Source organism: Carassius carassius, chromosome 23 (assembly GCF_963082965.1).
Source record: "Carassius carassius chromosome 23, fCarCar2.1, whole genome shotgun sequence".
NCBI classification, from domain to species: Eukaryota; Metazoa; Chordata; class Actinopteri; order Cypriniformes; family Cyprinidae; genus Carassius; species Carassius carassius.
In genome coordinates this window covers 14,589,740-14,615,977 of record NC_081777.1, presented here as the reverse complement: position 1 = coordinate 14,615,977, position 26,238 = coordinate 14,589,740, and the positions used below count along the sequence as shown (strand labels likewise).

At 40.1% G+C, this 26,238-nt stretch overlaps 1 protein-coding gene and 1 pseudogene across 1 annotated transcript; both read right to left on the bottom strand.

The window, feature by feature from the left end:
- Positions 1-2,728: 2,728 nt before the first annotated feature.
- LOC132101170 (extracellular calcium-sensing receptor-like) lies at positions 2,729-5,719 on the bottom strand (annotated as a pseudogene).
- Positions 5,720-21,996: 16,277 nt separating this feature from the next.
- On the bottom strand, positions 21,997-25,793 carry LOC132101910 (extracellular calcium-sensing receptor-like). The gene is made up of 6 exons (XM_059507134.1): positions 25,573-25,793; positions 24,945-25,236; positions 23,938-24,765; positions 23,362-23,589; positions 23,010-23,133; positions 21,997-22,904 (listed from the first exon to the last, which is right to left on the bottom strand). Exons 1-6 carry the CDS (start codon positions 25,791-25,793, stop codon positions 21,997-21,999), a joined length of 2,601 nt encoding a protein of 866 aa, XP_059363117.1.
- Positions 25,794-26,238: the final 445 nt, after the last annotated feature.

The window sequence follows — 26,238 nt, the reverse complement described above, 5'->3', positions numbered from 1 at the left end:
GCAGCCATGTTGCCGAGATAATTCATACCCCTTCGTTTGAAGTGTGTTCCCGAAAAATCTTCGTTTGAAGGGCTATCTAGGGAAAAGTGGAAGGGCTAATGTTCATTGTGAAGCTTACACTGCGATGTACCTGAGATAAAAACAGAAAAACAGAGTTGACCATTTGATTTTCACCAGTATGAAAAAAGTGTTTTAAAGTTTGTTGTTTTGCTGAACATCACAGTTATATATGACATGAGAATAAGGCCTGATCAGGAAGAACATTTTAAGGAAAATATGATTAGATTTTCATAATGATTTCTTCCTTCTCAAACCTTGCCTGTGGTGTAAAAGCACCTCTGGCCAAATGCCCCCAGAGCGCATCACTTTCCACTTTGATAATTATTGTAGTTACCATGTTCTGAACATCACATCCCCCCTCCCCTTACCACAACTTAGCACCAGCAAGCTTGTTAGCTAGACAGTTAGCATCAGCTAACAATATTTATTTACTTCCAGTTATGAATAAACATTCATATCTGCCTACTCGTCTAGTTAATCGAAACAATATAAAAATGTACACTGTTGATAAACTACATAAAAACAGACATCACATAGGACATGCATAACATTTTAATAAAACTGTTAACATTTCGGCAGCGGGGAATTTGAATGTGCATGAGTTATTTTATTTAATCTGTGCTATTGTAAGGTTTTTGTTATTTTTTTTTTATTTTTTATTTTTTCCCTAAAACATATAGAAACACCATCAACTGATGTGTCGGCATCATCTGCATTCAAGCATTTCAGTGGGCTTAAACAGATCACTTTTTACAGCAGATTTAGTTCACAAACAACTGAGTTTTGACCTAAATATGATTTTCAGTTACAATAATTAATTGTAAATAAATTTCGACATTTATAATGTTTAACAGTATCAGATGCGCGCGCTCACAAGATCTCCCGGTTCTCACTTGTGAATTCACTTCACTGGAGACTCGCACTAAACGGTTCATTTAAATCCGTGAGTTGTCGACTCGAGAACAGCTGCAATCGGATCATTCTAATTTGTAAACAAATCGTTTGGTCTGATTTGCGATCTGATTTAAAAGGTTCTTTGAAAAGATATACATTTTTGGACAATACTCTGGGTACTTTTTCTGACAGCTGGAGGATAACCAGTTTTTTGGTGGGGCCTTGATCCAGTGGATTTATATTATTTTCTCTTTTTGGGGACATTCGTTTTTGTTTTTTCATCAGGTATTCAAATTTCCTCCCTACCCCAAAGCAGAAAGAACTGTTCGGTATCATCTTTATTATTATTATTATTATTATAATTATTATTTTTGCTTGAAAGGATATAAACTGTTGGGTTGTGGACAACAAGCCTACTCGTGAACTTTTGCTATATGCATGTTTCATTTGGGTTTATAAAAGTGTCAATAGATTTTGATATATTTGCTTTTTTCTACCAAGTGCCTAATTTGTCTCATATCCGTGTTTGCAAACATGCTATTCCTGTGTTTTACATTTTTGACAAATGAGTAAAAGGATACAATAGTCAAATCCCCTAGTGATAATGATTCAACACTTTTGTAAAGAGTTGGTTATATATATATATTATATTAGTTATTATATATATATATAATTAAAGAAAAAAAAACATATACACTGTTATTATGAAACAAAGTGACATATCTGTACTAGAAAAGTGTGAAATTACTGTGGATATTTTTTTTACTCTGAACCCCAAGTGGATTTACACAAACTTAAAATGTCAAAAAGTTTTATGTTGTGCCCCACTCTCCACTACTTCATTATAATAATAATAATAATTAGTAGTAGTATTAGTTAATTAATAATTTAGCTTTTGTTTTATAAAAAGTGACTTACTAATTACTAATAAGAAATACAACAAGATAATGCTCATAAAGTGGCAATAAACATGAGACAACGCTTCAGACATTAGAATAGTACAAACGGAAAAAGAGGGACTAATAAATAGTGGAAACAGAGAAAGATTAGTTATTTATTTATTAATCAGGATACAGTTAAGTGCTGATGGAAGAGGAACATTATCAACTCTTCCTTTCATACCTTTCATCACTCCACATTCCTCAGAAAATGCATTTTATTTCTAGATTTAACTGTGCCAAAATATTTCAAGCAATCCTATTTTTGCCTTTTCTCTGTACATTTATTACCCCTTGTGGGTTTATGTGTTGCATTCCATTTAACTTTATTGCTTTAATACTTTATTGCCTAAAGACTGAGTGCTTGAGACAGCTGCTTGGTTTAAAAGTGTCTTCTGAATAAGTAATGCTTAATACATCACTGCTGTGACACATTAAATGTCTTCCTATATGATGCCCCATTTCGTAGTCAATTTATAGTTTCTTGCGTATTAGTTCTCTGATTGTTCCCAGGCGTGTTTTCTTTGTCAATTACATTTTGTATATTTAAACCCCAGGGTTTTATGTGTTCTTTGTCAAGTCTTGTCCATGAATGGTTTTATCGTTGATGTGGTCAGTCATGTTCCTTGGTTTTCTTTTATTTTCCTAGTCTGTTGTTTTATTTTTTTGTGTTAACAATCTCACTACACATGGCTCATACTCTCCCATATCTCTGAGTTCACCAGCATTACAGCTACACTACTGACAAAGAACCTTTTTTTTTGACAAATTGATAACTTATATGTTAACAATTATAGATCTACTACAAAAAAGTAGACATTGCAAAAAGGTTTTGCTTATTTATGAAGATGAAACTCAAAAGTATAAGAGGGAGTCAAATTAGAATTCTCAATTTTTTTATCACAGTAATGTAGAGTAATGAACTTCGCTTCGTTAAAATTATCTGGAAGGTTCCTTGCCAGGAAAGCTAACAGGAAACTAACTGCTGTTAGGAAGCCAATGTATCCCAGAAGCACTGCAAACCCAGCCACTGAGCCAATGGTACATTTATATACTATTTTGGAGCTAATATACTGGCTATTTTTATGGGGTGTTGAAGAAGCATTTGAAAGCCAGACAATGCATATTATCACCTGGAGGGCTGTTAGGACCAGAACTGTGCATCTTTGTTGAGCTGCTCCAAACCATTTCATCGCACCTTTACCCTCTGGTCGAGATGACTTGAATACGGCTATTACCACCATGGTTTTGACCAAGATGCTGGAGAAGCACAGGACAAAGCTTATGCCAAACACAGCATGTCTTAACTGACACGTCTACAATTGTGGCCGGCCAATGAACAGTAGCACACACAGGAAACACAGTTTAAGTGATAACAGCAACAGAAAGCTGAGCTCTGAATTGTTGGCGCGTACTATGGGAGTATTACGGTGATGAGCAAAGATGGCCAACACAAGAGCACAGAAGCAGGTGCCAAGCAGGGAAGCAGTGGTCAGAGAGATTCCCAGAGGATCCTCATATGATAAAAATTCTTCTTCTTTAGGAACACACCTGTCTTTGTCTGGATTGGACCAGAAATCATCAGGACATATTGTACACTCATCAGCATCTGGGGAGACATAAATTGAAGGAGGGAAAAAAAATTATTATATTTGATAAAAGATGTTTGAATGTTAAAATAGGAAATTATTATTATTTATTATTATTATTATTATTAATATTATTTTACTGTCTATACTGTCATCACCGGTTGTATGACAAATTTCTCGATCTCCACATGGCAGGCAGTCAAAACAGCAGACAGGAAGTCCCTTCCTCCTGGCACGTCTGGTTCCTGGGGGGCAGCTCTCACTGCACACAGACCATGGGGGCTGAAAGAGACATCATCTGTCATGTATCTGTCATCTGTTTTACATGATAACAAGCTTGGTCTTTTCATTAATTTATTCTCATTTGTTTATCATAACTTTGACCATTATTCAGACTATGTATCTGCAAAAAAGATGATTAACATGCAGTGTTAATTACTTTTTTTGTCTCAAAGTTCAAGTATAATGCTTCCTCGTCCAGTGTGAGCACCTTTGCTGTTGCTGCCCCTTCATTTACCACACCAACCGTGCGGACAACAATTAACCCTTCAGAGCTCGGATTCCAGTTCATCACATCATAGATTGCCAGAGCATCTCCATTCTTATCAAATGAAACAAGATCCCCAAAACCTGTGGTGAAGTTCACTTTCTGTAGGTGGTGAACCAGCTGTATAGTTTGTAGACAGGATAGTTGTTATATATGGTGCTACTTATTTTAATTTTGTGTATAGTTCTTTCTTTTATGTGATTTAAATCTGCACTATATATTTGTGCCTTACTTGCCAGGGTTGTAAGTTGGTTTTATCTGCACAGTTGTTCCCACTGAATGGTCCTCTCCCCTCCTCACACTGCATCAGGTCATGAAGTTCATGTGCCAAGGCATAAACTGTTTTATACACATTATATGAGGCCCTCAGCTCTGAAACATCAGTGTATGCTGTATCTGTATTGCGCAGATCTTCTTGCCCTGATCACATTTTTATCCTCTTCCTCCAATGTTAAATCTGCACTTAAACATGTTCTCCCAGAAGAATCTCACCATATTGTTTCTTTGATCATTATTAGGACAGAGATGTAGTAGAAATTCATGAAGTCCTTGGATCTCTCCACGCCTAATTGCAATGCCCAGTGTGCCCCCTAGGAAGGGCAAAAAACGCTGAGTGTGAAAGTGGCTTGTAGAGGCTGTAGAGGCTTGTATCACTCCCACTGTATGCTGAATATCTTTGCGGTTGTTATCTAGAGGCAAGATTTCAGAAAAAGCAACACACCCTCCAGAGAAAGGATTGAGCAGCGTGGTTGCCATAGTCTTCATCACTGTAGACAAGACCAACCCAAGTCCATCCAAAATGTTTTAAAATCTTGATCATTGCCCTCACTTGGAAAGCATCACTGGGGATTGTTCTGAAGAAAGATGGGTATTTTTCTCTGTTACTCAAACAGGAACAGGTGGCAAGGTAGCTAACCTTATAAAGAAAAAGCAAGAGGAGAGATAAAAAGAGCAAGATAAAGAAAGACAGAGCTGCATGACTATTATTTACATACAAACATTATATTAAAGAATAGTAAGATTCTGATCCTAATGAAAACTGGTATACAGAAACATACTGAAAAGTACAGAAAATTTAAATACAATGTATGTCATTTAATTTAATCTTACTAAAGGTACTCGAAATAGCCCCAGAACACTGGAAATTGCAATAGAAGGAGTGGAATTTGAATCCCCAACAATCCCAATGACTGGAGGAGGGCCAGTGCAGTTGAGGTTAGAGAAGGACTCCTCTGTTCCACTAACCACGGAAAAGGCAGCCATGGTTTGTGCCTGCTGGAAACTAACCATATCAATTCTAAGAAAAATAGGATAAATGTTGATATTTAACAGTTCTAAAAAGGTAATACAAAAAGTAAAGAAAGAAATAAAAAAATAAGTGAAACACCATTTGATCAAATTCACATTAGCAATAAACACTGTATAGCTTGTATATCGTTGTATAGCTATACGTATCCACTCCAGACTCACTGCTCACAGTACGATGGCTTTGGCTCTGTTCTGAAGCTCAGCTCTGGAAACACTGTAAGGAAGTGAACCTCAAACAGGCCTCCGAGTATGACATCTCCAGTCTGGTACATTCCATTCAACCTGAAGCGTCCCTGAAGCTGACAGGTACCTGATCTGAGGACTGAAGCTGCAGAAATAAATTTAAAGGAAAGATACAGGAAGATAATTAGAGTGGTCAACATCTTTCTTATTTTCTGACCCACTTACTTGTTCTTCTGACTAATTTATAATGAAGGTCATGGGGGTGTTACTTTTAGAGAGCAGGAGGTGCCAAGTGCCCATGCCTGAAGATAAGGGTGTCTATATTTTATTCCCTCAATTATCCATTTCTTGAATTAGCATACTTTATTTTAAATTGTTTTTAGTTAGGTCTGCCATTTCATACAGTCAACTGATGACTAATATGAGGCAGGGCAACATCTTACTGCGTGATGGAGCCTAGAGAATATCCCTAAAATTCAAGATATGGGGCAACGTCCGTTTGAGATTGTGTCTCATATTTACATCACATAGTTAAGAAATATCACACGAGCTGTAGGCTAAGTGAAGCAGAGTGTCGGGGGCGGGGGGTGAAGTCTACTTCACTAACTCAAAACCGATGGCTGTAAACAACAGGTGTTTTTTTTTTGTTTGGTTTTTTTTTGTGGTCTAAAACAGCGGTTCCCAATTCCAGTCCTCACTCCACCTCCTGCCCTGTCGACACAAACATGGATATTTACAAATCCGCAGCTTTTTCTATGTGGTTTAGCCATCCGTCCACACTTAAACGCAGTCACTGAAAACAAACATTTTTGAAAATTCCTGCCAGGGTGAAGATTTTCAGAAACTCTGGTTGCAGTTTTATCGTGTAGAAAGCGAAACCAGAGATTTAGCTTGTGACATCAGAGTATGGCTGTTATTCCTGCCCACTGGAAACCTTTTCAGGCTTCTGATTGGCCAACAAGGTTTTAAGGTTGAGATTATATCGCCACCTACTGGCTTGGCATGCTCTTGACAGTGCTTCATAACATGCTTTTGCAATTTCATGTGGACAGAATTTTTTTTTATATATATATAAATGGAAGAAGGAAAAACTCTGGCCTTAGTTAACACACTTGATTCAAAGAGCCAGCTCGTTAAAAGAGAGCTTTGTGCATAAACTTTGTTTCGATTTATATGATCCCTACACAGCATCCATTGCTTCCTACTCCCTGAGCAGGGGAAATCCATTGTGCGAGGACTGGGATTGGGAAAGGCTGGTCTAAAACATTTCTTCCCCATGCTATTGAGTTTTAGCAGTTGTGGATAAAATATATATCTTTATGAAACCATTTCAGTGCTAAAGGCCTGTTTTGGCAGTGATAGGTGGGTAGATTATTTGATGCTGTCTAGGAAGCATTAGTGTTTACACTACAAATGTGGTCACACATTTAAACAAAGTTCAATTTCGTTCTTCGCTTGGGGTCAAAAAGAAGTTATAAAAAGCGTCATTGAAACCAACATTGATTACAACTTGAGGTATTTGCCAGAAGGAACGTACTTATTTATTTCTTTTGAGTGGCTCTTCCCATGATGGCTTTTTTAGTGTTTCTCTCTGGATGTAAAAGGATGATGTAGCAATTTTGGGCAAAAATGGCCACCAGTAATCCAAAGCTAGAAGCTTAAATGGCAAAAATCTCCACAGCCCCTGCAAATTTCCCTGGTGAGCTCACATATGCTTGAACAAATGCAATCCACATCGCACAGAAGATCAACATACTGAATGTTCTGAATTTAGCTTCATTAAAATTATATGGAAGCTTTATCGCCAGGATGGCTAACAGGAAGCTTACTGCTGCCAACAGTCCAATGTGTCCCAGCAGCATAGAAAAACCAGCCACTGAACCAACAGCACATTCATATAATATTTTGGAGGTAATATACTGTTTTTATAGGGTGTTGGGGATGCAGTAGTTTTGGAGGTAATATACTGACTGTTTTTATAGGGTGTTGGGGATGCAGTAGTTGACCAGACTGTGAAAATCACAACCTGGAGGGCAGTTATTGCCATGACTGAGCCTCTTTGTTGAGCTGTTCCAAACCATTTCATTGCATTTTTACCTCCAGGCTGGGACGACTTAAACCCAGCTATTACCACCATAGTCTTGACCAGGCTGCACAGAAGCAGGTGCCAATCAGGGCCACAGTGGTCAGAGAGAGGCCCAGAGGGTCCCCATAGGACAGAAACTCTATGCATTCAGTTGCATTTGTGAATAACAATAATAATAAAACAGAGAGAAAAAGATAAAAAGCACAACAAAGTGAGGTTGTAGTTACATTTTATTACTTTATTTTCAGAGCATAAAAAAGATACATTTTTTAATTTCTCACCTGTTGTATTAGAAATCTCTCCATCTCACATGGCAGGCAGTCAAAACTGCAGACAGGAAGGCCCTTCCTTGTGGCTCGCCTGGTGCCTGGGGGGCAGCTCTCATTGCACACGAACCGTTGGGGCTGAGAGAGTAAACAACTGTTGTTATTCAGACAAACACTGATATGTCTCTATTGTGTTTGCTTGATCTGATGGTCTTGGGAATACACTGCACTATTATTATTTTATATATCATTATTGTTATATTTTAAAATATGTAAATGATAATTAGCACAAAATATGGCTTTTAAAATAAATTGATAAGTACTTTGTTTGTTTAAAAGTTCCAGTATATTGCATCCAGTATATGTGAGAAAGATTAACCGGTAACACTTTACAGTTAGGTTAATTAGTTAAAATTAATTAACTACTTTAGATAACATGAACCAAGAATTAACAATACTTCTATACTTCAGTACTTCACAAGGAATGGACTGAGGCTACAGTTGATGTATTCCTCTTGTTAAGCCACTCCTAAACCACAGACAATGTCAGAGTCGTCTTACCTGGGCTAAGAAAAAAAAACGTCTCGGTTACGTATGGTAACCCTCGTTCCCTGAAGGAGGGAACGGAGACGTCACGTCGGTGACCGACTCAAAATGGGATATCACTTCGATAGACCAATCTACTTCGAGTGTAAACTAAACGAGCCAATGCACATTGGCATGCAATTATTGCATCCAGCTGCCACTGATCACAGCGTGAGTATAAGAAGGCAGCAGGTGGCAGCTCAGCAGCGGTAAAGCAGCCATGGCATCTCTGTTTCCTCCTTAAGGGAACGAGGGTTGCCATACGTAACCGAGACATTCCCTTTCAGTCGGTCACTGGTCGGTGACCGACGCAAAATGGGATCCCTACCAAAGCGCCATGGGTGCTGCCCCTTCCAGTGGGTGCTGCCCCTTCCAGTGCCCTGTGCGAGCCGCCTGTGCCCCTATTAGGTGTTGGCCGGGGCTCAGAACAAGTAGTTCCATTCACCATTATCAAAGCACTACCTCACTGGGTGAGATTGGATAACACTGGGAAAACGTAACAGGGCCGGTGCGGAAGCCCCATCCTTCCCGAAGGAGGTCTCGGGAGCAAATACACATAGCATCCGGTTGTTAGGTGTATATGGAGACATTTGAGGGGATTAAAACCCTCTTGGGAAGGCAGAAGTCTGCCGGGGAAACACGGGCTCTAAGACTATACCGTGGACTATACATATACGAGTACCGCTTAGGTCTCAATATGGAACCCACCCTTCCATGGTTCTCACGGATTCATCATGAATACGTTTTGTTGTTAAAAATTATGTAGGATTAGTAATAGATTAATTTATGACAAGAGTGCACCTCAAAACATATACATCATAACAGGAGTTCTGACCTTTGTCACAAAAAAATCTTCTTCGCTTCCTTTTCCCCTATCACATGTTTTAGTAATCATCATAAATTATATATCATTTGAAAGCTTAAACACTCCAAATTCATCCTGTGAAAACCATTTTGAAATCGGACACTGCATTACCATGGAAATCGTACTTTAAAATATTTTAGCGTGCTCCTCCCCCTTAGTAGGAGGTGTCATATTGCAAATATATTACGGTCTTTTAGAATCACAACTTTTCATAATCTTGACAAAATACATATTGTTGTTATTGTTGGTCTGAGTCTCAAGATTCCATATTTGTTGGTTATTTTGTCATAGACATAATATTGAAAGAGAAATTGATACATTTGTGACAGAAAAATGCATCCCAAAAATTCAATGGAATTTCAATGGCACCTGGTGGCTGTTTGTGGTATAACACTTAAACAAAATGGACCTACCGTATTTTTCGGACTATAAGTCGCACTTTTTTCATAGTTTGGCTGGTCCTGCGACTTATAGTCAGGTGAGACTTATTTATCAACATTAATTTGACATGAACCAAGAGAAATGAACTAAGACAAATGAACCAAGGGAAAACATTACCATCTACAGCCGCCAGAGGGCGCTCTATGATGCTCAGTGCTCCTGTAGTCTACACTGAGCAGCATAGAGCGCCCTCTCGTGGCTGTAGACGGTAATGTTTTCTCTTGGTTCTTAGTTCTAAATAAATGCGACTTATAGTCCAGTGCGACTTATATATGTTTTTTTCCTCATCATAACGTATTTTTGGACTGATGCGACTTACGCCTGGTTCACACCGGACGCCGAAGCGACGCGAAAGCGGCGCGGAACGTAGGCCGCTTCCTTTCAGCGCCCATGTTAACCTATGATGTCGTTCACACCAGACGCGGAGCGCTGTGGCGCGTCGCGGCCGGCCCGCGCCGTGAAGTGCCAGTTTCGGCGTCTGGTCTATTTTTTGCGCGAGCCGCGAGCGATCCGCGTCAATTCCGACAGGAAGTCACACCAAGAAACACGAGACAATCCGGTCAATTGTCAAAATATAAGCAATTTTCAAATTAAAATACCGCGAGTGACAAATGCGATCATATTTGTGTATCTAAACAGACTAGAAAGATGAAAAAAAAACACACAACACGCACGCACATGGTTAACTTCATAACTTCTTGGTTACAGAAACATGGTGTATTCATTTTATGAGGTTATTTGCTTATTACCCATGATGTTCTCTGAATAAACAACAACTGAGCAAGCGCTTGTCGACCGCCGCGGAGAATACGCGTCTGGTGTGAACAGGCAGGCGCCGGACCGCGCGTGATTTTCCGTTCCGCGCCGCGTTAACCAGGCGTTATACTCAGGTGCGACTTATAGTCCGAAAAGTACGGTAATACATCCTGACATAAATTACTAAATAACTGTCACTGCAACAATGTTTTAGCAAAATATTGGTCAAATATCGAAGCTAGAGTCTTTAAACATTCAATCGATGCACAGTTTGTCCAGATCAAGTAGAGTGATGTTTAACGTGCTGTGAAAGTGAAACAATAATAAACTGGGCCGTTGGCGATGCTGGCAAGTAAAGGATATATACATATATATATATATATATATATATATATATATATATATATATATATCGTTTGCAACAAGGTATAACCTGTGTGCTTACTCTAAGGACTAACTATCACTCTACTTACCTCTCTCCAGCGATCTCCAAGTCTCCAAGTCTTCATCGTGTGCGTGTATGTGTGTCCACTACCTCCAGAGTCTTGAACCCTTCACCAACATATCCCTTCATCACTGCCTCCAGCATCATTGCCTCACCCTACACTACCTGCTCCTCTGCTTGTGACACTTACTGCCGCTGACATCTCTCTTCCATTCTCCGCCCTCCTCAATTCTAGGTCAGCCGGCAACTTCATCTCCGGCGCCCTCTGCCGTCAGCTCAAGCTCACTACCACGGCAACACCGTCAGCCTACCAGGTCCATACAATAACCGGAAAACCATTGAGTCGAAGATGCATTCGTCAAAGTGTTGGTCTGATAACCCTTCAAACCGGGCTACTTCATAAGGAGGAGATCCATCTGCTGGTTCTGGAGGAATCCACTGCTGATGTCATCCTAGGGTGCCCGTGGTTGGAGCAGCATAACCCAGTTATTTCATGGAAGACGGGTGAAATCCTGAAGTGGGACGACTCCTGTTTCCAGGGCTGTATCACTGGATTCGCTGTTCCAGCCAAACTCTCCCCAGAACCTCTAACTGTCTGTACCACATCCATTGAGATCCTGGTAGAAAAGCAATCTATATCCATTCCAAGCTGTTACACCCCCTTCAGTGACGTATTCTGCCCCAAACGGGCCTCTAAGCTGCCTCCAAACAGGCCATGGGATTGTGCCATCGATCTGCTTCTGGGTGAACCAGTGCCTAAAGGAAGGATCTATCCCCTTTCCATCCTGGAAGAGAAGGTCATGAAGGACTACATCAAGGAGGCACTGGCGCAAGGTTACATCCGTCCATCTACCTCCCCTGCTGCATCCAGCATTTTCTTCGTGGAAAAGAAGGACGGAGGCTTGCGGCCCTGCATTGATTACCGTGCCCTCAACAATATAACTGTTAAATTACGTTATCCTCTTCCCCTCATCCCAGCTGCCCTGGAACATCTCCGTGGTGCCACTGTGTTCACCAAGTTGGACCTCCGCAGCGCTTACAACCTCATCTGAATACGTGAGGAGGACGAGTGGAAAACTGCTTTCATCACCCCTACCGGCCACTATGAGTACTTGGTGATGCCGTATGGATTTGTCAATGCCCCCTCCGTATTCCAGGATTTCCTACATGAGGTGCTCCGGGAGATCCTCCACAAGTTCATCCTCGTCTACATAGATAACATCCTCATTTACTCCCGGAGCTTAGCGGAACATGGTCGCCACGCTGCGGAGGTCCTGCAATGCCTGAGGGCCTTCCACCTATACCTCAAGGCCGAGAAATGCTCCTTCCATCAGCCCTCAGTGCAGTTCCTTGGGTATAACATTGATAGCAGTGGCATCCGGATGGACGAGGGGCAGGTGAACGCTGTCAAGAACTGGCCCACTCCTACCACCATCAAAGAACTCCAACGATTCCTTGGCTTTGCCAATTTCTACCGGTGTTTCATCCAGAATTACAGCTCCATCACCAACCTTCTCACCAGCCTCCTCCGTAATAAACCCAAGTCTCTGTCCTGGACCCCAGTCGCCACGGAGGCCTTCAACTCACTCAAGGAGGCTTTCACTACCGCTCCACACTTGGTGCATCCTGAACCCAATCGACCCTTCGTCGTCGAATTCGATGCCTCCACCACCGGAGTGGGAGCGGTCCTGTCCCAGCAGCAGGGGAATCCCAGCCGCCTCCATCCATGTGCCTTCTTTTCTCGGAAGCTCAACCCGGCGGAAGTCAATTACGACATCGGCAACTGTGAGCTACTGGCCATCAAGCTGGCCCTGGGGGAGTGGAGGTATTGGCTGGAGGGAGCCAAACACCCTTTCCTAGTTCTCCTAGTTCCCTAGACCATAAAAACCTAGAGTATCTATGCATAGCCAAAAGGCTTAATCCAAGACAGGCCCGCTGGGCGCTATTCTTCACCTGCTTCAACTTCTCCATCTCGTACCGCCCAGGGGCCAAAAACATCAAGGCTGACGCCCTGTCCCTGTGTCACGCCCCGGAGGAAAGCCTAGAAGAACCTGAAACTATACTTCCTGAGAAGGTATTCGTCAGTCCTATCACCTGGTCAGCCAAGACCCTACCCTCCTCCAATCCCTTCACCAACACTCCACCGGGTTGCCCACCAGGACGGCAATACATCCCCAGGACACAGCGCACTCCACTCATCCACTCTGCACACACGTCTCTTGGCACTGGTCACCAGTGGGTCAATGAAACCCTCTCGCTGCTAAGGGAACGCTTCTGGTGGCCCAACATGGCATCAGAAGGTACGTGCACAGATGTAAAGACTGCGCCATCTCCAAGAGTCCACACCACCTACCATCAGGCAAGCTCCACCCTCTGCCCGTCCCGAACCGCCCGTGGTCACACCTAGGGGTAGACTTCAACACAGATCTGCCTCCCTCTGACAACAACACTTGTATCCTTGTTATAGTTGACTGGTTCTCTAAATCATATTGTCTTCTTCCCTTGAAAGGTCTACCCACAGCCATGGAAATGGCCGAGTTAATGTTCAACCATGTCTTCAGATACTTTGGCATTCCCGAAGACATTGTCTCCGACAGAGGTCCCCAGTTCATCTCCCGGGTATGGAAAGCTTTCCACTCACTCCTAGGTGTGGCCATCAGTATGTTCTCTGGTTACCATCCCCAGTCTAACTGGCAGACAGAGAGGAAGGTTCATGAGATTGGCCACTTCCTCCGTACCTTCTGCCATGGCCACCAGGACTCTTGGAACCAGTTCCTAGGGTGGGCCGAGTACGCACAGAACTCCCTACGACAACCCACCACCAGACTCACTCCATTCCAGTGCATGCTTGGCTACCAACCACCGATCTTTCCGTGGTCAGGTGAGCCCTCGGACATCCCATCAATCGACTACTGGTTCCGAGAAAGCGAGAGGGTCTGGGACGCGGCCCACCACCAACTGCAACGGGCCCTACGTAGGCGCAGGATGACAGCTGACCTTCGCCGCTCTAATGCCCCGGAATACCAACCTGGACAGAAGGTCTGGCTGTCAACCCGGGACATCCGCCTGCACCTACCATGCCGCAAGCTAAGTCCCAGATTCATTGGCCCATTTACCACCACCGAGCAGATCAATCCGGTCACTTTCAAGCTCCACCTACCACCTGAGTACCGGATTCACCCCACTTTCCATGTTTCACTCCTCAAACATTACCATCCTTCTGTTTCTCCCTCCACAGAGCCTGGTGTAGCCGAAGCCCCCCTTCCTCTCCTCCTTGATGACGGAGCTGCCTACGAGGTTCATGACATCCTGGAGTCCCGGCGGCGTGGTGGACAACTTGAGTACTTAGAGGACTGGGAAGGATATGATCCAGAGGAACGCTCATGGGTTCCACGCAACGACATCCTGGATCGTGGGGAGGGGGGTAATGTAACAGACACGCCAGGCTCCATCACCAACCAATCACAGCGCACTCCCTCACCTGAGTACTAATCACTCCCACCTGCTCCTCATCCACCTGCAATCACCAGCTCACTACAAATACCACACACACGCACACAGTCAGTGTCCGGTCTCATTCGCAACAAGGTCTAACCTGTGTGCTTACTCTAAGGACTAACTATCACTCTACTTACCTCTCTCCAGCATTCTCCAAGTCTTCATCGTGTGCGTGTGTGTGTGTCCACTACTTCCACAGTCTTGAACCCTTCACCAACAGATCCCTTCATCACTGCCTCCAGCACCATTGCCTCACCCTACACTACCTGCTCCTCAGCTTGTGCCTCTATTAACTGAGTTTCTTATACTTTCAGCCTCCTGTCCTGGTTATCCGTAACATACACACACACACACACACACACACACACATATATATAAATATATATCGCAGAAGCACTGCAGGTGGGTGATGTGATGACCATGTGAATCCTCATGTTCTCTTGTGTGCTGCTTTTTGCATATGTAAAATTAATTCACGGAAAACAAATGTTAGTATTTTTAATGGGTCACACACACTTATCCTTTCTAATTTAATTAAATCTTAATTTCATTTGACTCTTATTTAAAATAATCTTTTCTGTTAATGGTTAATAATCGATTAACGAGTGTCGGTCAGGAAAAATAAATCTCTTTTTGGAAGTTTTTTTAAACATTTGTTTCTTATTTAATTGGCTCCACATTATTTGCTGATTTTTACTTTATTTAAACTTTGTGTAATTTATTTATTTTATTTGACATCGAGGTGTATGCCGTGCCTCCAAGCTTTCTTACTCATTTTGCTAATAAACATTCTACATTTCTTATTTATTTGGTTATATATTATGCATGTTTATTTAGCCTATTTCCAGTTTTGTATACCTATTTAAACTGTATGTAACTTATTTGTTATTTTATAGGCATAGCCTGTCCTATAGCTGTAATGGGGCTGACGAGTCGTGAGATGTGTGGATCCATGTGCAAGCTTTTATTACACAGAGATGTGGTCATAACAGGCATAGGTCAAATACTGGCAAAGAGGTGTATATATAGGGCAAGACAAAGAATGTTCCTAGGGCACACGTGGGTCTACAATGAATGAACAATATCTAGAGGGCTAAGCAAGTGGGGAATCCAGAATCCAGAGCAAAGGGTCAAAACACGAGTAACAGGGCAAAGCAAGAAAAAGACTAAACTATGAAATCTATAAACTGAAACAGGATTATGAAAACTATAAACTGAAACAACTATTAAAACTATAAACTAAAAACAATACTATGAAAACTATAAACTGAAACAAGTCTATGAAAACTATAAACTGAAACAAGTCTATGAAAACTATAAACTAATACAAGACTATGAAAATAAACATGGAATGGCTTGGTATCGCAGCTATCGATAGGGGAGGGATATGTGCAGAACACTACTCGGCAGTGTGTGAAAGGAAGTCCAATTCTTAAAAACGTGTCTGATGATTGTGCTGAGTGTGTGTAATTGGTGGCAGCTGTGTGTGATTGTTTTCAGGTGAATGTGATTCACGAGTTCACGCTTACATATAATTAGCTGAGGTATGGTATGCGTATTTGGCGTGCTGTCCAGGGGAGGGCTCCGAGCTCGGGAATGGCCCGAACCTAGAGTACCCCCCCTTCCCCGTCTAATTATAAAGTGAACTCGAAGTGAGGAGATGGGGTGGAGGAGGGATGCTGATTAACCGTCAATGGATAGAGGTAAGTCAGCGATATTTATACTGTGGGATTGATTACTAGATTGTGGTCCACCTGTGTTGATTAGGCTAAGTATCTGACGCGCTCCTCCCGAACCTTGTTAACAAGAACATAATTTGGTGCAATGGAGCATGGGAAATGTAGTCCAAGTTGTACTGTGTAGAGTGAGAGTCTGTGTTGTGGATGATGACCTCTGGTGGTAAATTAACGGAATTTCATTGACTGGATCATGACAATAGCATGGAGTATTTTTATTTGTTTTGTTAAAAAAAGTTCTATGTTTTCTATATAGGCTTAAGTGGGTTTGACTTTGTATTTTGTTGTTGCATTCAAGCAATTGAAGTGAAAGTTAAAAAATGCATGGAGCTTTTAAGCTATATAAAAGTGAAGGAAAGTGAGGGAAAGAGTGAAAATTCAAAGTAATTAAAGACAAACAATTACTTTACGCCGAATTGCTGCCATTTGAAAGTATGCATGCCACTTTTACAAGCTATTTAAAATAACCCTAGTTTGCACACATCTCAGGAGGGATTTTGGTCTACTCCTCTTAACAGATTTACTTTGTTAATCCTGAAGGTTTCCTGGCTGTTGTTTGGCAACTCGAAGTTTCAGCACCCTCCACAGATTTTCTACAGGATTGAGGTCTGGAGACTGGTTAGACCACTCCATGACCTTAATGTGCTTTGTATCATTGTAGTCCTTGAAGACTTATTCATGACCTGTCTTCAGTGTTCTGGTTGTGGGAAGGAGGTTCTTGTCAAAGATTTTGCAGTACATGGCCCAGTCCATTTGCCCATCAATGCGGTTAAGTTGTCCTGAACCCTTATCAGAAAAATAGCCCTAAAGCATAATGTAACCACCTCCGTGTTTGACTGTAGGAATGGTGTTCTTGGGGTCAAAGTCAGCATTTCTCTCCCTCCAAACACAGCAAGTTGAGTTAATGCTACATTTTGGTCTCATCTGACCACAGCACTATCTCCCAAGCCTTCTCAAACTTTAAACTGGCCTGTACATGTGACTTCTTGAGCAGGGGCACCTTGTGGGTGCTGCATGATGTCAGTCCAGTGAGGCAAAGTGTTACCAATGGTTTGCTTGGTGACTGTGGTCCCAACTGCCTTATGATCATTAACAAGCTCCTCTCATGTAGATTAGGTGCAATCTTGCACAGAGCTCCAGACTGAAGCCGATTGGTGGTTGTTTTGTATTTCTTCTTGTTTCGAAGTAATCGCACCAACAGTTGTCTCCTCCTCACCAAGCTTCTTGCTGATGGTCCTGTAACCCATTCCAGCCTTGTTCAGACTTTTTGACATCCTTTGACAGCTCTTTGGTCTTGCCCATGGTGGTGGGATAAGTTGGAATGGAAGATTTAGATTGTGTGGACAGGTGTCTTTTATACACCTAACGAGTTGACATTAGGAGTAACTTTTTAAAGTGACAGGATTAATGAATATTCAAAATGGGCACATAATCTCACACCATTCTTCCCAATATGATTCATATGCAACATAAAATATGTTTTCAGTGACCTGATGGTACCTCATGTATGAACCCCAAAAAAAAATAAAGAAAAAAAAAATAGGTGTCGGATCTAACCAGCAGCCAAAGACAGAAAAAAGTCAGTGTTTGTGTTTCCAGTGCACCAGGTCAGGGTGCAAGGAGCACATATGTGTAGTTGTCATTTGTTAGTCTTGTAAGCATTGAGATGGTTATGTGAGATGGTACTGTACCCGTGCAATTTTGTAGTGTTAATTTTCTTTTCTTTTACTTGGTCACATTTATTACTACAGTCTACTACAGTTACAATACAGATCAATTTTACATTTATCGGTTATTAGTGATGTGTATGTTATGTGTGGCAAATTGGTAAAAAAAAAACACAACCATGACTTGATGAGATAGTAATATAGAAAATTTTAATTCCATATTACCCAGGGGTCGGCAACCTTTTTGGCATGACGTGCCATTTTTTATTTTTCTAGTTAACCACTGTGCCAACACCCCCTCCCCTCCCCTCCCCGTTTTAATGTATTCTGTATTTAAATGGTACATACACATTTTTCTGTGTGTGTGTGTGTATGTGAAAAGGCCAATGCATTTAAACAGTTGTTTATGACTTAAAACATCTGTCTGAGAAGTGCAAGCGGCATGAAAGTAGCCGAAGTCATCTTGACAACGATATGAGGCTCCAGTTTTTTGGGAAGCTTTTTTGGGATTGCTGAACAGCTACAGGATTGGCATTAGAAGGCACAATGAAGAGGTCACAAAAAATATCCTGTCTAGAATAATAGACTGTGTGAAATTTTGTTTCGTGTTTGAGCTGGCTTTACATGGTCATGACGAGAGCGAGACATCAGACAATCCTGGGATATTCGTGGCCTGGTTGATTTTGTTGCTTCTCTTGATGGAGTTTTGAAAGAACACCTTGAGAATGCCACTGTATTTAAGGAAACTTCGAAAACTGTGCAAAACGAGCTGTTGGACTGAAAGTTGTCTGTTGTTAGGGAGCACATAATCCAAGAAGCACAGAGCAGTGACTTTCTCTCAATCCATGCCGGCGAGACCACCAATATTGCCACACAGTGTCAACTTGTGCTTGTGCTGTGGTACATTGATGCTAAAAGTAACGTACAGGAGAGTTTTTTTGAGTTTATTCTTCTGCGTTCAGCTACAGCTGATTCCATCGCCACAGCACTAAAAGAGCATCTTGCTGTCATCCTTCCAGAGGATCAGAAGAATAAACTCATCTCCCAAGCGTATGATGGAGCCACTGCAGGTGTTCAAAGGAAGATGTGTACCCAAATGCCCATTACATCCAATGCTATGCACATCAGCTCAATCTGATAATGCAACAGGCCACTTCTCACATACCCAAAGTGAGAGTTCTTTTTTCTGACCTTAGATGATTTGCCAGCTTTTTCTCAAGATCACCCAAGCGTACCGATGTCCTTGATAAAGTAGTTGCCCATAGACTACCAACATCAAGCAGAGTCGGATGGAACTTCCACAGCCGTGCCATCAATTCAGTGTTTGAGCACAGAGAGGACCTCATCTGCTGTTTTCAAACTATACAAGACTCAGGTGACTTTGACCCTGTTACCGTCAGAGAGGCATGAGCCTTTGCCATGCTGCTGGAGGATCAGGATTTAATTTTTTTCTGCAACTTTTCCACAACATCATGCCAAACTCCAGAAGAAGGACATAGATTCAATCCACATCAGGGGGATCATCCAGCAGTTCCAGCAGGATATACAGAAGATCAGGTAGCAGCTGTATTCCTTCTTTTGCATTTATTATTATTATTATTGATATGTTTTCTTATTCATCTACATAAATTATCTCCATTCCCTGGTTGACCAAAGCAGTGAAGGTGGTTCTCAACCGAAGAGGTGGCGGTCACTCAGTCCAAAGGTCCATGAACGGATTGCAGCAGAAATTAGTTTTTATTGCAGTCAAAAAAAACCATCACCAACAAGTTAGACTGCTTGTTTATTTATCTTCTATGGTTACTTGTAAATCTCTTTGATTTTATAAAAAAATGCTTAAGTATTGTAGCAAAGAGTAGATCCTTAAGATAAAGAAACATTTAAATAATATAAATGCATATAAATAATTATGATAATTTGGTTCTGATAACTTTACTATGAAAGGATTACTATTCCATGTTTGTGGGATCAATTTAAGGAGAAATAATATTGTAGTCACCAAAGACAATTACCCAAAGAAGTTAAATGAAACAATGCAGTTTAACTTGTTGCAAATTAATTTGTTGCAGGCACAATGGCTTGTGTAGATGATACAGTTATACAATGACCATGTCTCTTTTCAAATAATACTCCTTAAGTGTCTCATTATAGAAGCATTATGTAAAAAATAATAATAATAATAATAATTTACACAGTCTTTAAACTGATGTAAAATTATTTGTTTTTCTTTGGTTTCCTCTTGTGGACAACCTTAACGTTATTACAGCCTTCATCTCTGAGTTTGATTAAAATAAATGGCTGGTGTTTTAAAAATTGGTGTTAGCACCATGAACATCAGAAATTCTAAGAAGGAACATGTTTATGAATTTTTGAGAAATTATGGATTCAAATTTGTCATTTTAATTTGAAACTGACATGTTGTCATCACTACTTAATTTATATTTTTATCCTTTACTGTGTAGGTCTGTGATACCATACTCAGACACACATTGGAAAGGTTCTCCTTCACAGACCACCTCAATAGTGCCACTGTGCTGCAAGCAGACGGGTTTGAACGGTACTCAATGGTGTTTCCTGAAGATGCACTGGGTAGGACTTTGAAGGCCTATCCAGTGCTCGATGGGAGTAAGCTGAAGACAGAGCTTAGTCTCATCTACTGCAAGGAAGAGTTCAGAGCCTGTTGTTGTGCTTTGGACCTACTCCACCTGTTTATGCAGAACAATCTTGAGGAAGTCTTTTCAGAGACTGTAACTCTCCTAAAGGTTCTTGTAACTACACCCATGACTACAGCAGAAGCTGAGAGGTGCTTCTCAACCTTGAAAATAATTAAAACTTTTCTGAGAAATAGCTTGACCCAAGAGAGTCTGAATACATTAGCCACGTTGTCAATGGAAAAGAGACTGGTGACTGAAATTACTTTAACCAGAAGGTCATTGAGAAATTTGCAAGCCAGAAAGAAAGGAGAGCAAAATTTATTTTCAATTAGTTCTACTGGCCAATTATTATGCAACTTTTTTTTTGATTACTTCATTACTGATAATAAACCCAAATTGAACTAAAATTCACTGATTTGTGATATGTTTATTGCATGCTTTAACAGTCATAAAGCTAAGCTGTTTAGCTAAGCAGTAATGATACATCCTCACCTGATAAATGGCTTTTACATTACTGCGTTACAAACACTTTGAATTACCGTTGTTTGCGCCCCCACCCCAAAATGTTTTTAGCACCAGCCGCCACTGGTGGAGAGACACAGAGGAGATTGTTGACAAAGGAATTGTTGAATAAAGTCATTATTTTTGTTTTATACAAAAAGTATTCTCGTCACTTCATAACGTTATGGTTGAACTATTGATGGCAGATGGAGTATTCTGATGATGCTTTTCATACTTTTTTTGGACCTTGACAGTGTAACTTACTTGGCAGTCTATGGGACAGTATCAAGCCTCTGGATTTTCATCCAAAATATCTTAAATTGTGTTCCGAAGACGAACAAAGCTTTTACGGGTTTGGACCAACATGGACATAAGTGATTAATTTCAAAATTTTATTTTTGGGGTGGAGTATACCTTTAAGAGCCTTTATGTAAATTTATTTATTTATTTAACATTTTTTTTCATTAGGCTGCAGCCTACGACTATCACATGTTTTGAAATTTACTTTCTAAATTTTAGGTAGATTTTTAAGTATGTTCTAATGTTATATTATAATATTGGGTAACACTTTATAATAACTGCATGCTATGAATCATTAGGTAAGCATTAGTAAATAGTCAGTTCATCCTTTATAAAGCATTATCCCAACATTAATAGTCATTAGTAAGCAGTTTATAAATACAGCTACAAATGCCTTGTTCTTGATTTATAAGCAAATCTATTACAAAGGCAACGGTAATAGGCAGTTTGTTTGGCCACATAATGCATATATACATTGTATGATTTAATAAAAAGTCTCAACTTAAGTGTTACAGTTTTATAAAAGTATAAAGGAGGTTATTGTTTAAAATATACATAAATAGTGTAATTTTAAAACAAGTGAAAGAATAACTTGTATTTTAATGATAATGATTAATTTTTTTTTTTACAGTGGTGAACCCCAAACATGATTAGAGTAAACAATAATGTAAAACTATTTATTTTGTTTCTCTTCCCATGATGGCTTTTTTAGTGTTCCTCTCTGGATGTAAAAGGATGATGTAGCACTTAGGGGCAAATATGGCCACCAGTAATCCAAAACTGGAAGCTAGAATAGCAAATATCTCCACAGCCACTGCATATTTCCCTGGTGAGCTTACATATGCTGGAACAAATGAAATCCACACAGCACAGAAGATCAACATGCTAAAAGTGATAAACTTTGCTTCATTAAAATGATCTGGTAGATTTCTTGCCAGGAAGGCTAACAGGAAGCTTACTGCTGCCAACAGTCCAATGTATCCCAGCAGCATAGAAAAACCAGCCACTGAGCCTATAGCACATTCATAGACTATTTTAGAGCGAGTATACTGGTTGTTTTTATGAGGTGTTGGAGAGGCAGTTGATAGCCAGACTGCACATATCACAACCTGGAGGGCTGTTAGCACCAAAACTGTGCATCTTTGTTGAGCAACTCCAAACCATTTCATCTGGCCTTTGCCTTCTGGCCGAGATGACTTGAATACTGCTATTACCACCATAGTCTTGACCAGGATGCTAGAGACACACAGGACAAAGCTTATGCCAAACACAGCATGTCTTAACTGACATGTCAACAACTGTGGCCGGCCAATGAACAGCAGCACACACAGGAAACACAGTTTGAGTGACAACAGCAGCAGAAAGCTAAGCTCTGAGTTGTTGGCTCGTACTATGGGAGTGTTACGGTGATGAGCAAAGATGACCATTACAAGAGTGCAGATGCAGATGCCAAGCAGCGATGCAGTAGTTAGAGAGATGCCTAGAGGATCCTCATAGGATAGAAACTCTACATCTTTGGGGACACACTGGTCCTTATCTGGATTGGACCAGAACTCATCTGGACATGCAGTACACTCAATTGTATCTGTAAGTAAAAAAAAGGAAAAGAAATGAAGAAAAAAATGACTTTTTAATAAAACTCAAATTTTATTCAGTTACAATTATATTTTGCCAACAATAATCTCCTCACCTGTAGTATTAGAAATCTCTCCATCTGCACATGGCAGGCAGTCAAAACAGCAGAAAGGAAATCCCTTCCTTATGGCTTTTCTGGTGCCTGGGGGGCAGCTCTCACTGCACACAGACCGTGGGGGCTATCAGTGGACAACATATGTTGTTATTTATTAGCACACAGTGATAGAGTGAATGCTTAATATAGTGTAATAGTTTCATTTTTATGATATATAAGAATGAATGTAACATGTTTATATATATATATATATATATATATATATATATATATATATATATATATATATATATATATATATATATCATTATATATATAATTTATAATTTAATAAATTACTGAACATGATTACTTTTTTAAACTGAAAGTTCCAGTATAATGCATCCTCATTCAGTGAAAGCACCTTCCCATTCCCTGCCCCTTCATTTACTACACCAACTGTGTAGACCCGTATTGATCCATCAGAGAATGGCTGCCAGTTCAATACATCATAAATAGCCAGTGCATCTCCATTCTTATCAAATGACACATGATCCCCAAAGCCTGTGGTGAAGTTCACTTTCTGTAGGTAGTGAACCAGCTGTATAGTTTTTAGACAAAACACATTTAAAAGTCAAACATGACAAGTATACATTCATACATTGTCATTCATGCATGACTGCAACATTGTACTTTAATTTTTTTTTAATTCTGTTTTAAGAATGTGTGAATGACTGTTTCTTAAAAATGTAATTGTTATGAAGAAATGTTATCAATATAAATATATCTTCTTTGATTACTAAAATATCAATAATATAATTGGGACGATATCAATTTAATTAAGATATCATATATGAATCTACTGTATGTAGAGCACAGATTTTGCTTTTCCACATTTAGCTCTTCTATATGCCTCGACAGAATCTCCAATATACAATGTGGGCCTTACCTGCCATGGTTTTAGGTTGGTTATGTCGGCACATCTGTTCCCACTGAATGGTCCAATACCCTCCTCACACTGCATTAGGTCATGAAGTGCATGTGCCAGGGCATAAACTGCCTTATAGACATTATAAGCTGCTCTCAGCCCTGAAACATCAGTGTATGGTGTGTTTGTGATGATCAGATCCTCCTGTCCAGTACACAACTTTTTGACTTGCCCTCCATCTGTCGCTGTACCCTCAGTTTTAAAACTGCACCTGAACATGTTTTCCCAGAAGATTTTCAACATATTATTTTTTGGATCATTACTGGGACAAAGACGTAGCAAAAACTCTTGAAGTCCTTGGATCTCTCCACGTCTGATGGCAATGCCCAGTGTGCCTCCCAAAAACGGCAAGAAACGTGAAGTGTGAAACACAGGTGAGGTAGCCCATGCTTCACTTGCAATCCACTGTCTGCCTGTCAGGTTTTGCAATACCACCTCATCCATCAAAGTCATCAGATAGGATGAAGTAGAAAAAACAACCAACACTCTCGCTGTAGAGGCCTTAATCACTCCTATTATATGTCGAATGTCTTTGGGGTTGTTGTCATGGGGTAGGATTTCAGAAAAAGCAACACAACCTCCAAACAGCTGCATTTCCTGCTTAAAGGACACAGAAGCGTAGATGCCGTAGTCATCATCACTGTAGAGGAGTCCAACCCATGTCCATCCAAAATGCTTTAAGATCTGAACCATAGCTCGCACCTGGAAGGCATCACTGGGGATTGTTCTGAAGAAAGAGGGGTACTTTTTCCTGTCACTCAAACAGGAGCAGGTGGCATAATGACTAACCTAATTAGGAAAGATGTAGAGAGAGAATGCATGAGACAGAGAAATGGAATTATGATTTACATACTCATGGAGAATCAAAGAAATTGATTCAGGATATAAATGACTAAAAAGAACAAATGGAATTGAACAGTACAAAAATATGCATATAGTGCATTTTTACTTTTTTCATCCCATCTTACTATAGGTACTCGAAATAGCCCCAGAACACTGGAAATTGCAATGGATGGAGTTGAACCTGGATCACCCACAATCCCAATCACTGGAGAAGGGCCAGTACAGTTGAGGTTGGAAAATCTCTCTTCTGTTCCACTAACTAGGGATATGGCAGCACGGAATGCCATTCCTAGCATCACACAGTTGTCATAAAGATGGTAACCAAGAGTGACATTAGGCAGCAGATTTTGATTATTATTGATCTCGTCTATAGCAAAAGCCATTGTCTGTGCCTGCTGGAAGCTTTCCATATCAAATCTAAGAAAAAAAAAAGTTTTTATAAATTAATGTTATAAAATGATACAGAAAATTTAATACATACAAAATGAGCATTAATATATTCCAATTATGAATGAGATCATTCAGAAATCATGGAATCCTCCTATGGTACATATTTGTTTTAATATAAAGAGGTTTCAGTATATATATATATATATATATATATATATATATATATATATATATATATATATATGTAGCCAAGATAACATCAAATTGCATATTTCTTTGTCATTTTTTTTTATTGTTATTTTTTTTAAATCTATGTCTCTATCATATTTTATAGTTAAGAAGGCATTCTGGCTCCAGACTCACTTTTCACAATATGGTGGTTCTGGCTCAGTTCTGAAGCTTAGCTCTGGGAACACAGTGAAAAAATGAACCTCAAACAGGCCTCCAAGTATAATATCTCCATCCTGGTACATTCCATTTAACTTGAAGCGTCCCTGGAGCTGACAAGTACCTGATCTGTGGACTAAAGCTGTAGAGATGCATTTAAAAGACAGATACAGGCAGATGTTTACAGTGATCCACATCTCTCTCTTTCTGACCCACTCACACATTCTGCCTGCTAATTTATGACGACAGTTGTGTGGGGTGTTGCTTTAAAGAGCAGGAGGTGCTAAGTGGGCATCTCTGGAATTCATGATGTCACTTTCCCATCCTTTTATCATTTCTTTTTCTAATCTATATTAATTAAGAAATGGTAAAAATATTTAGGTGTTTACATTGTGGGTTGTTAGATGAAAAACAAAACAAGTTTATAATAGATATTTACAGTACATTTCTATGCTTATTTAGAGATGGTGAGCAGCAAAACTTGGAACTAAAAAAAAAGTATTGCTAAAGGATAGTTAAACATTTAGATGAACAGACTACAGGACTCAAACAAATGATTATATCTACTGTATGTCAGTTCTGCTTTTGACTTTTGCTGAACAATAAAAGGTAAAATGTACTATGGTAAAGTGATAATATTTG

Bases quoted from the DNA above. Each gene is read 5' to 3' on its own strand.
- LOC132101910 (XM_059507134.1), bottom strand. From the start codon at position 25,793: ATGTGGATCACTGTAAACATCTGCCTGTATCTGTCTTTTAAATGCATC. The intron at 24,766-24,944 runs GTAAGATGGGAT...TTTCCTAATTAG, and splicing joins GGCTATTTCGAGTACCTATA to GTTAGTCATTATGCCACCTG. The intron at 23,134-23,361 runs GTAATCATGTTC...GTCCACTGATAG, and splicing joins GGAACTTTCAGTTTAAAAAA to CCCCCACGGTCTGTGTGCAG.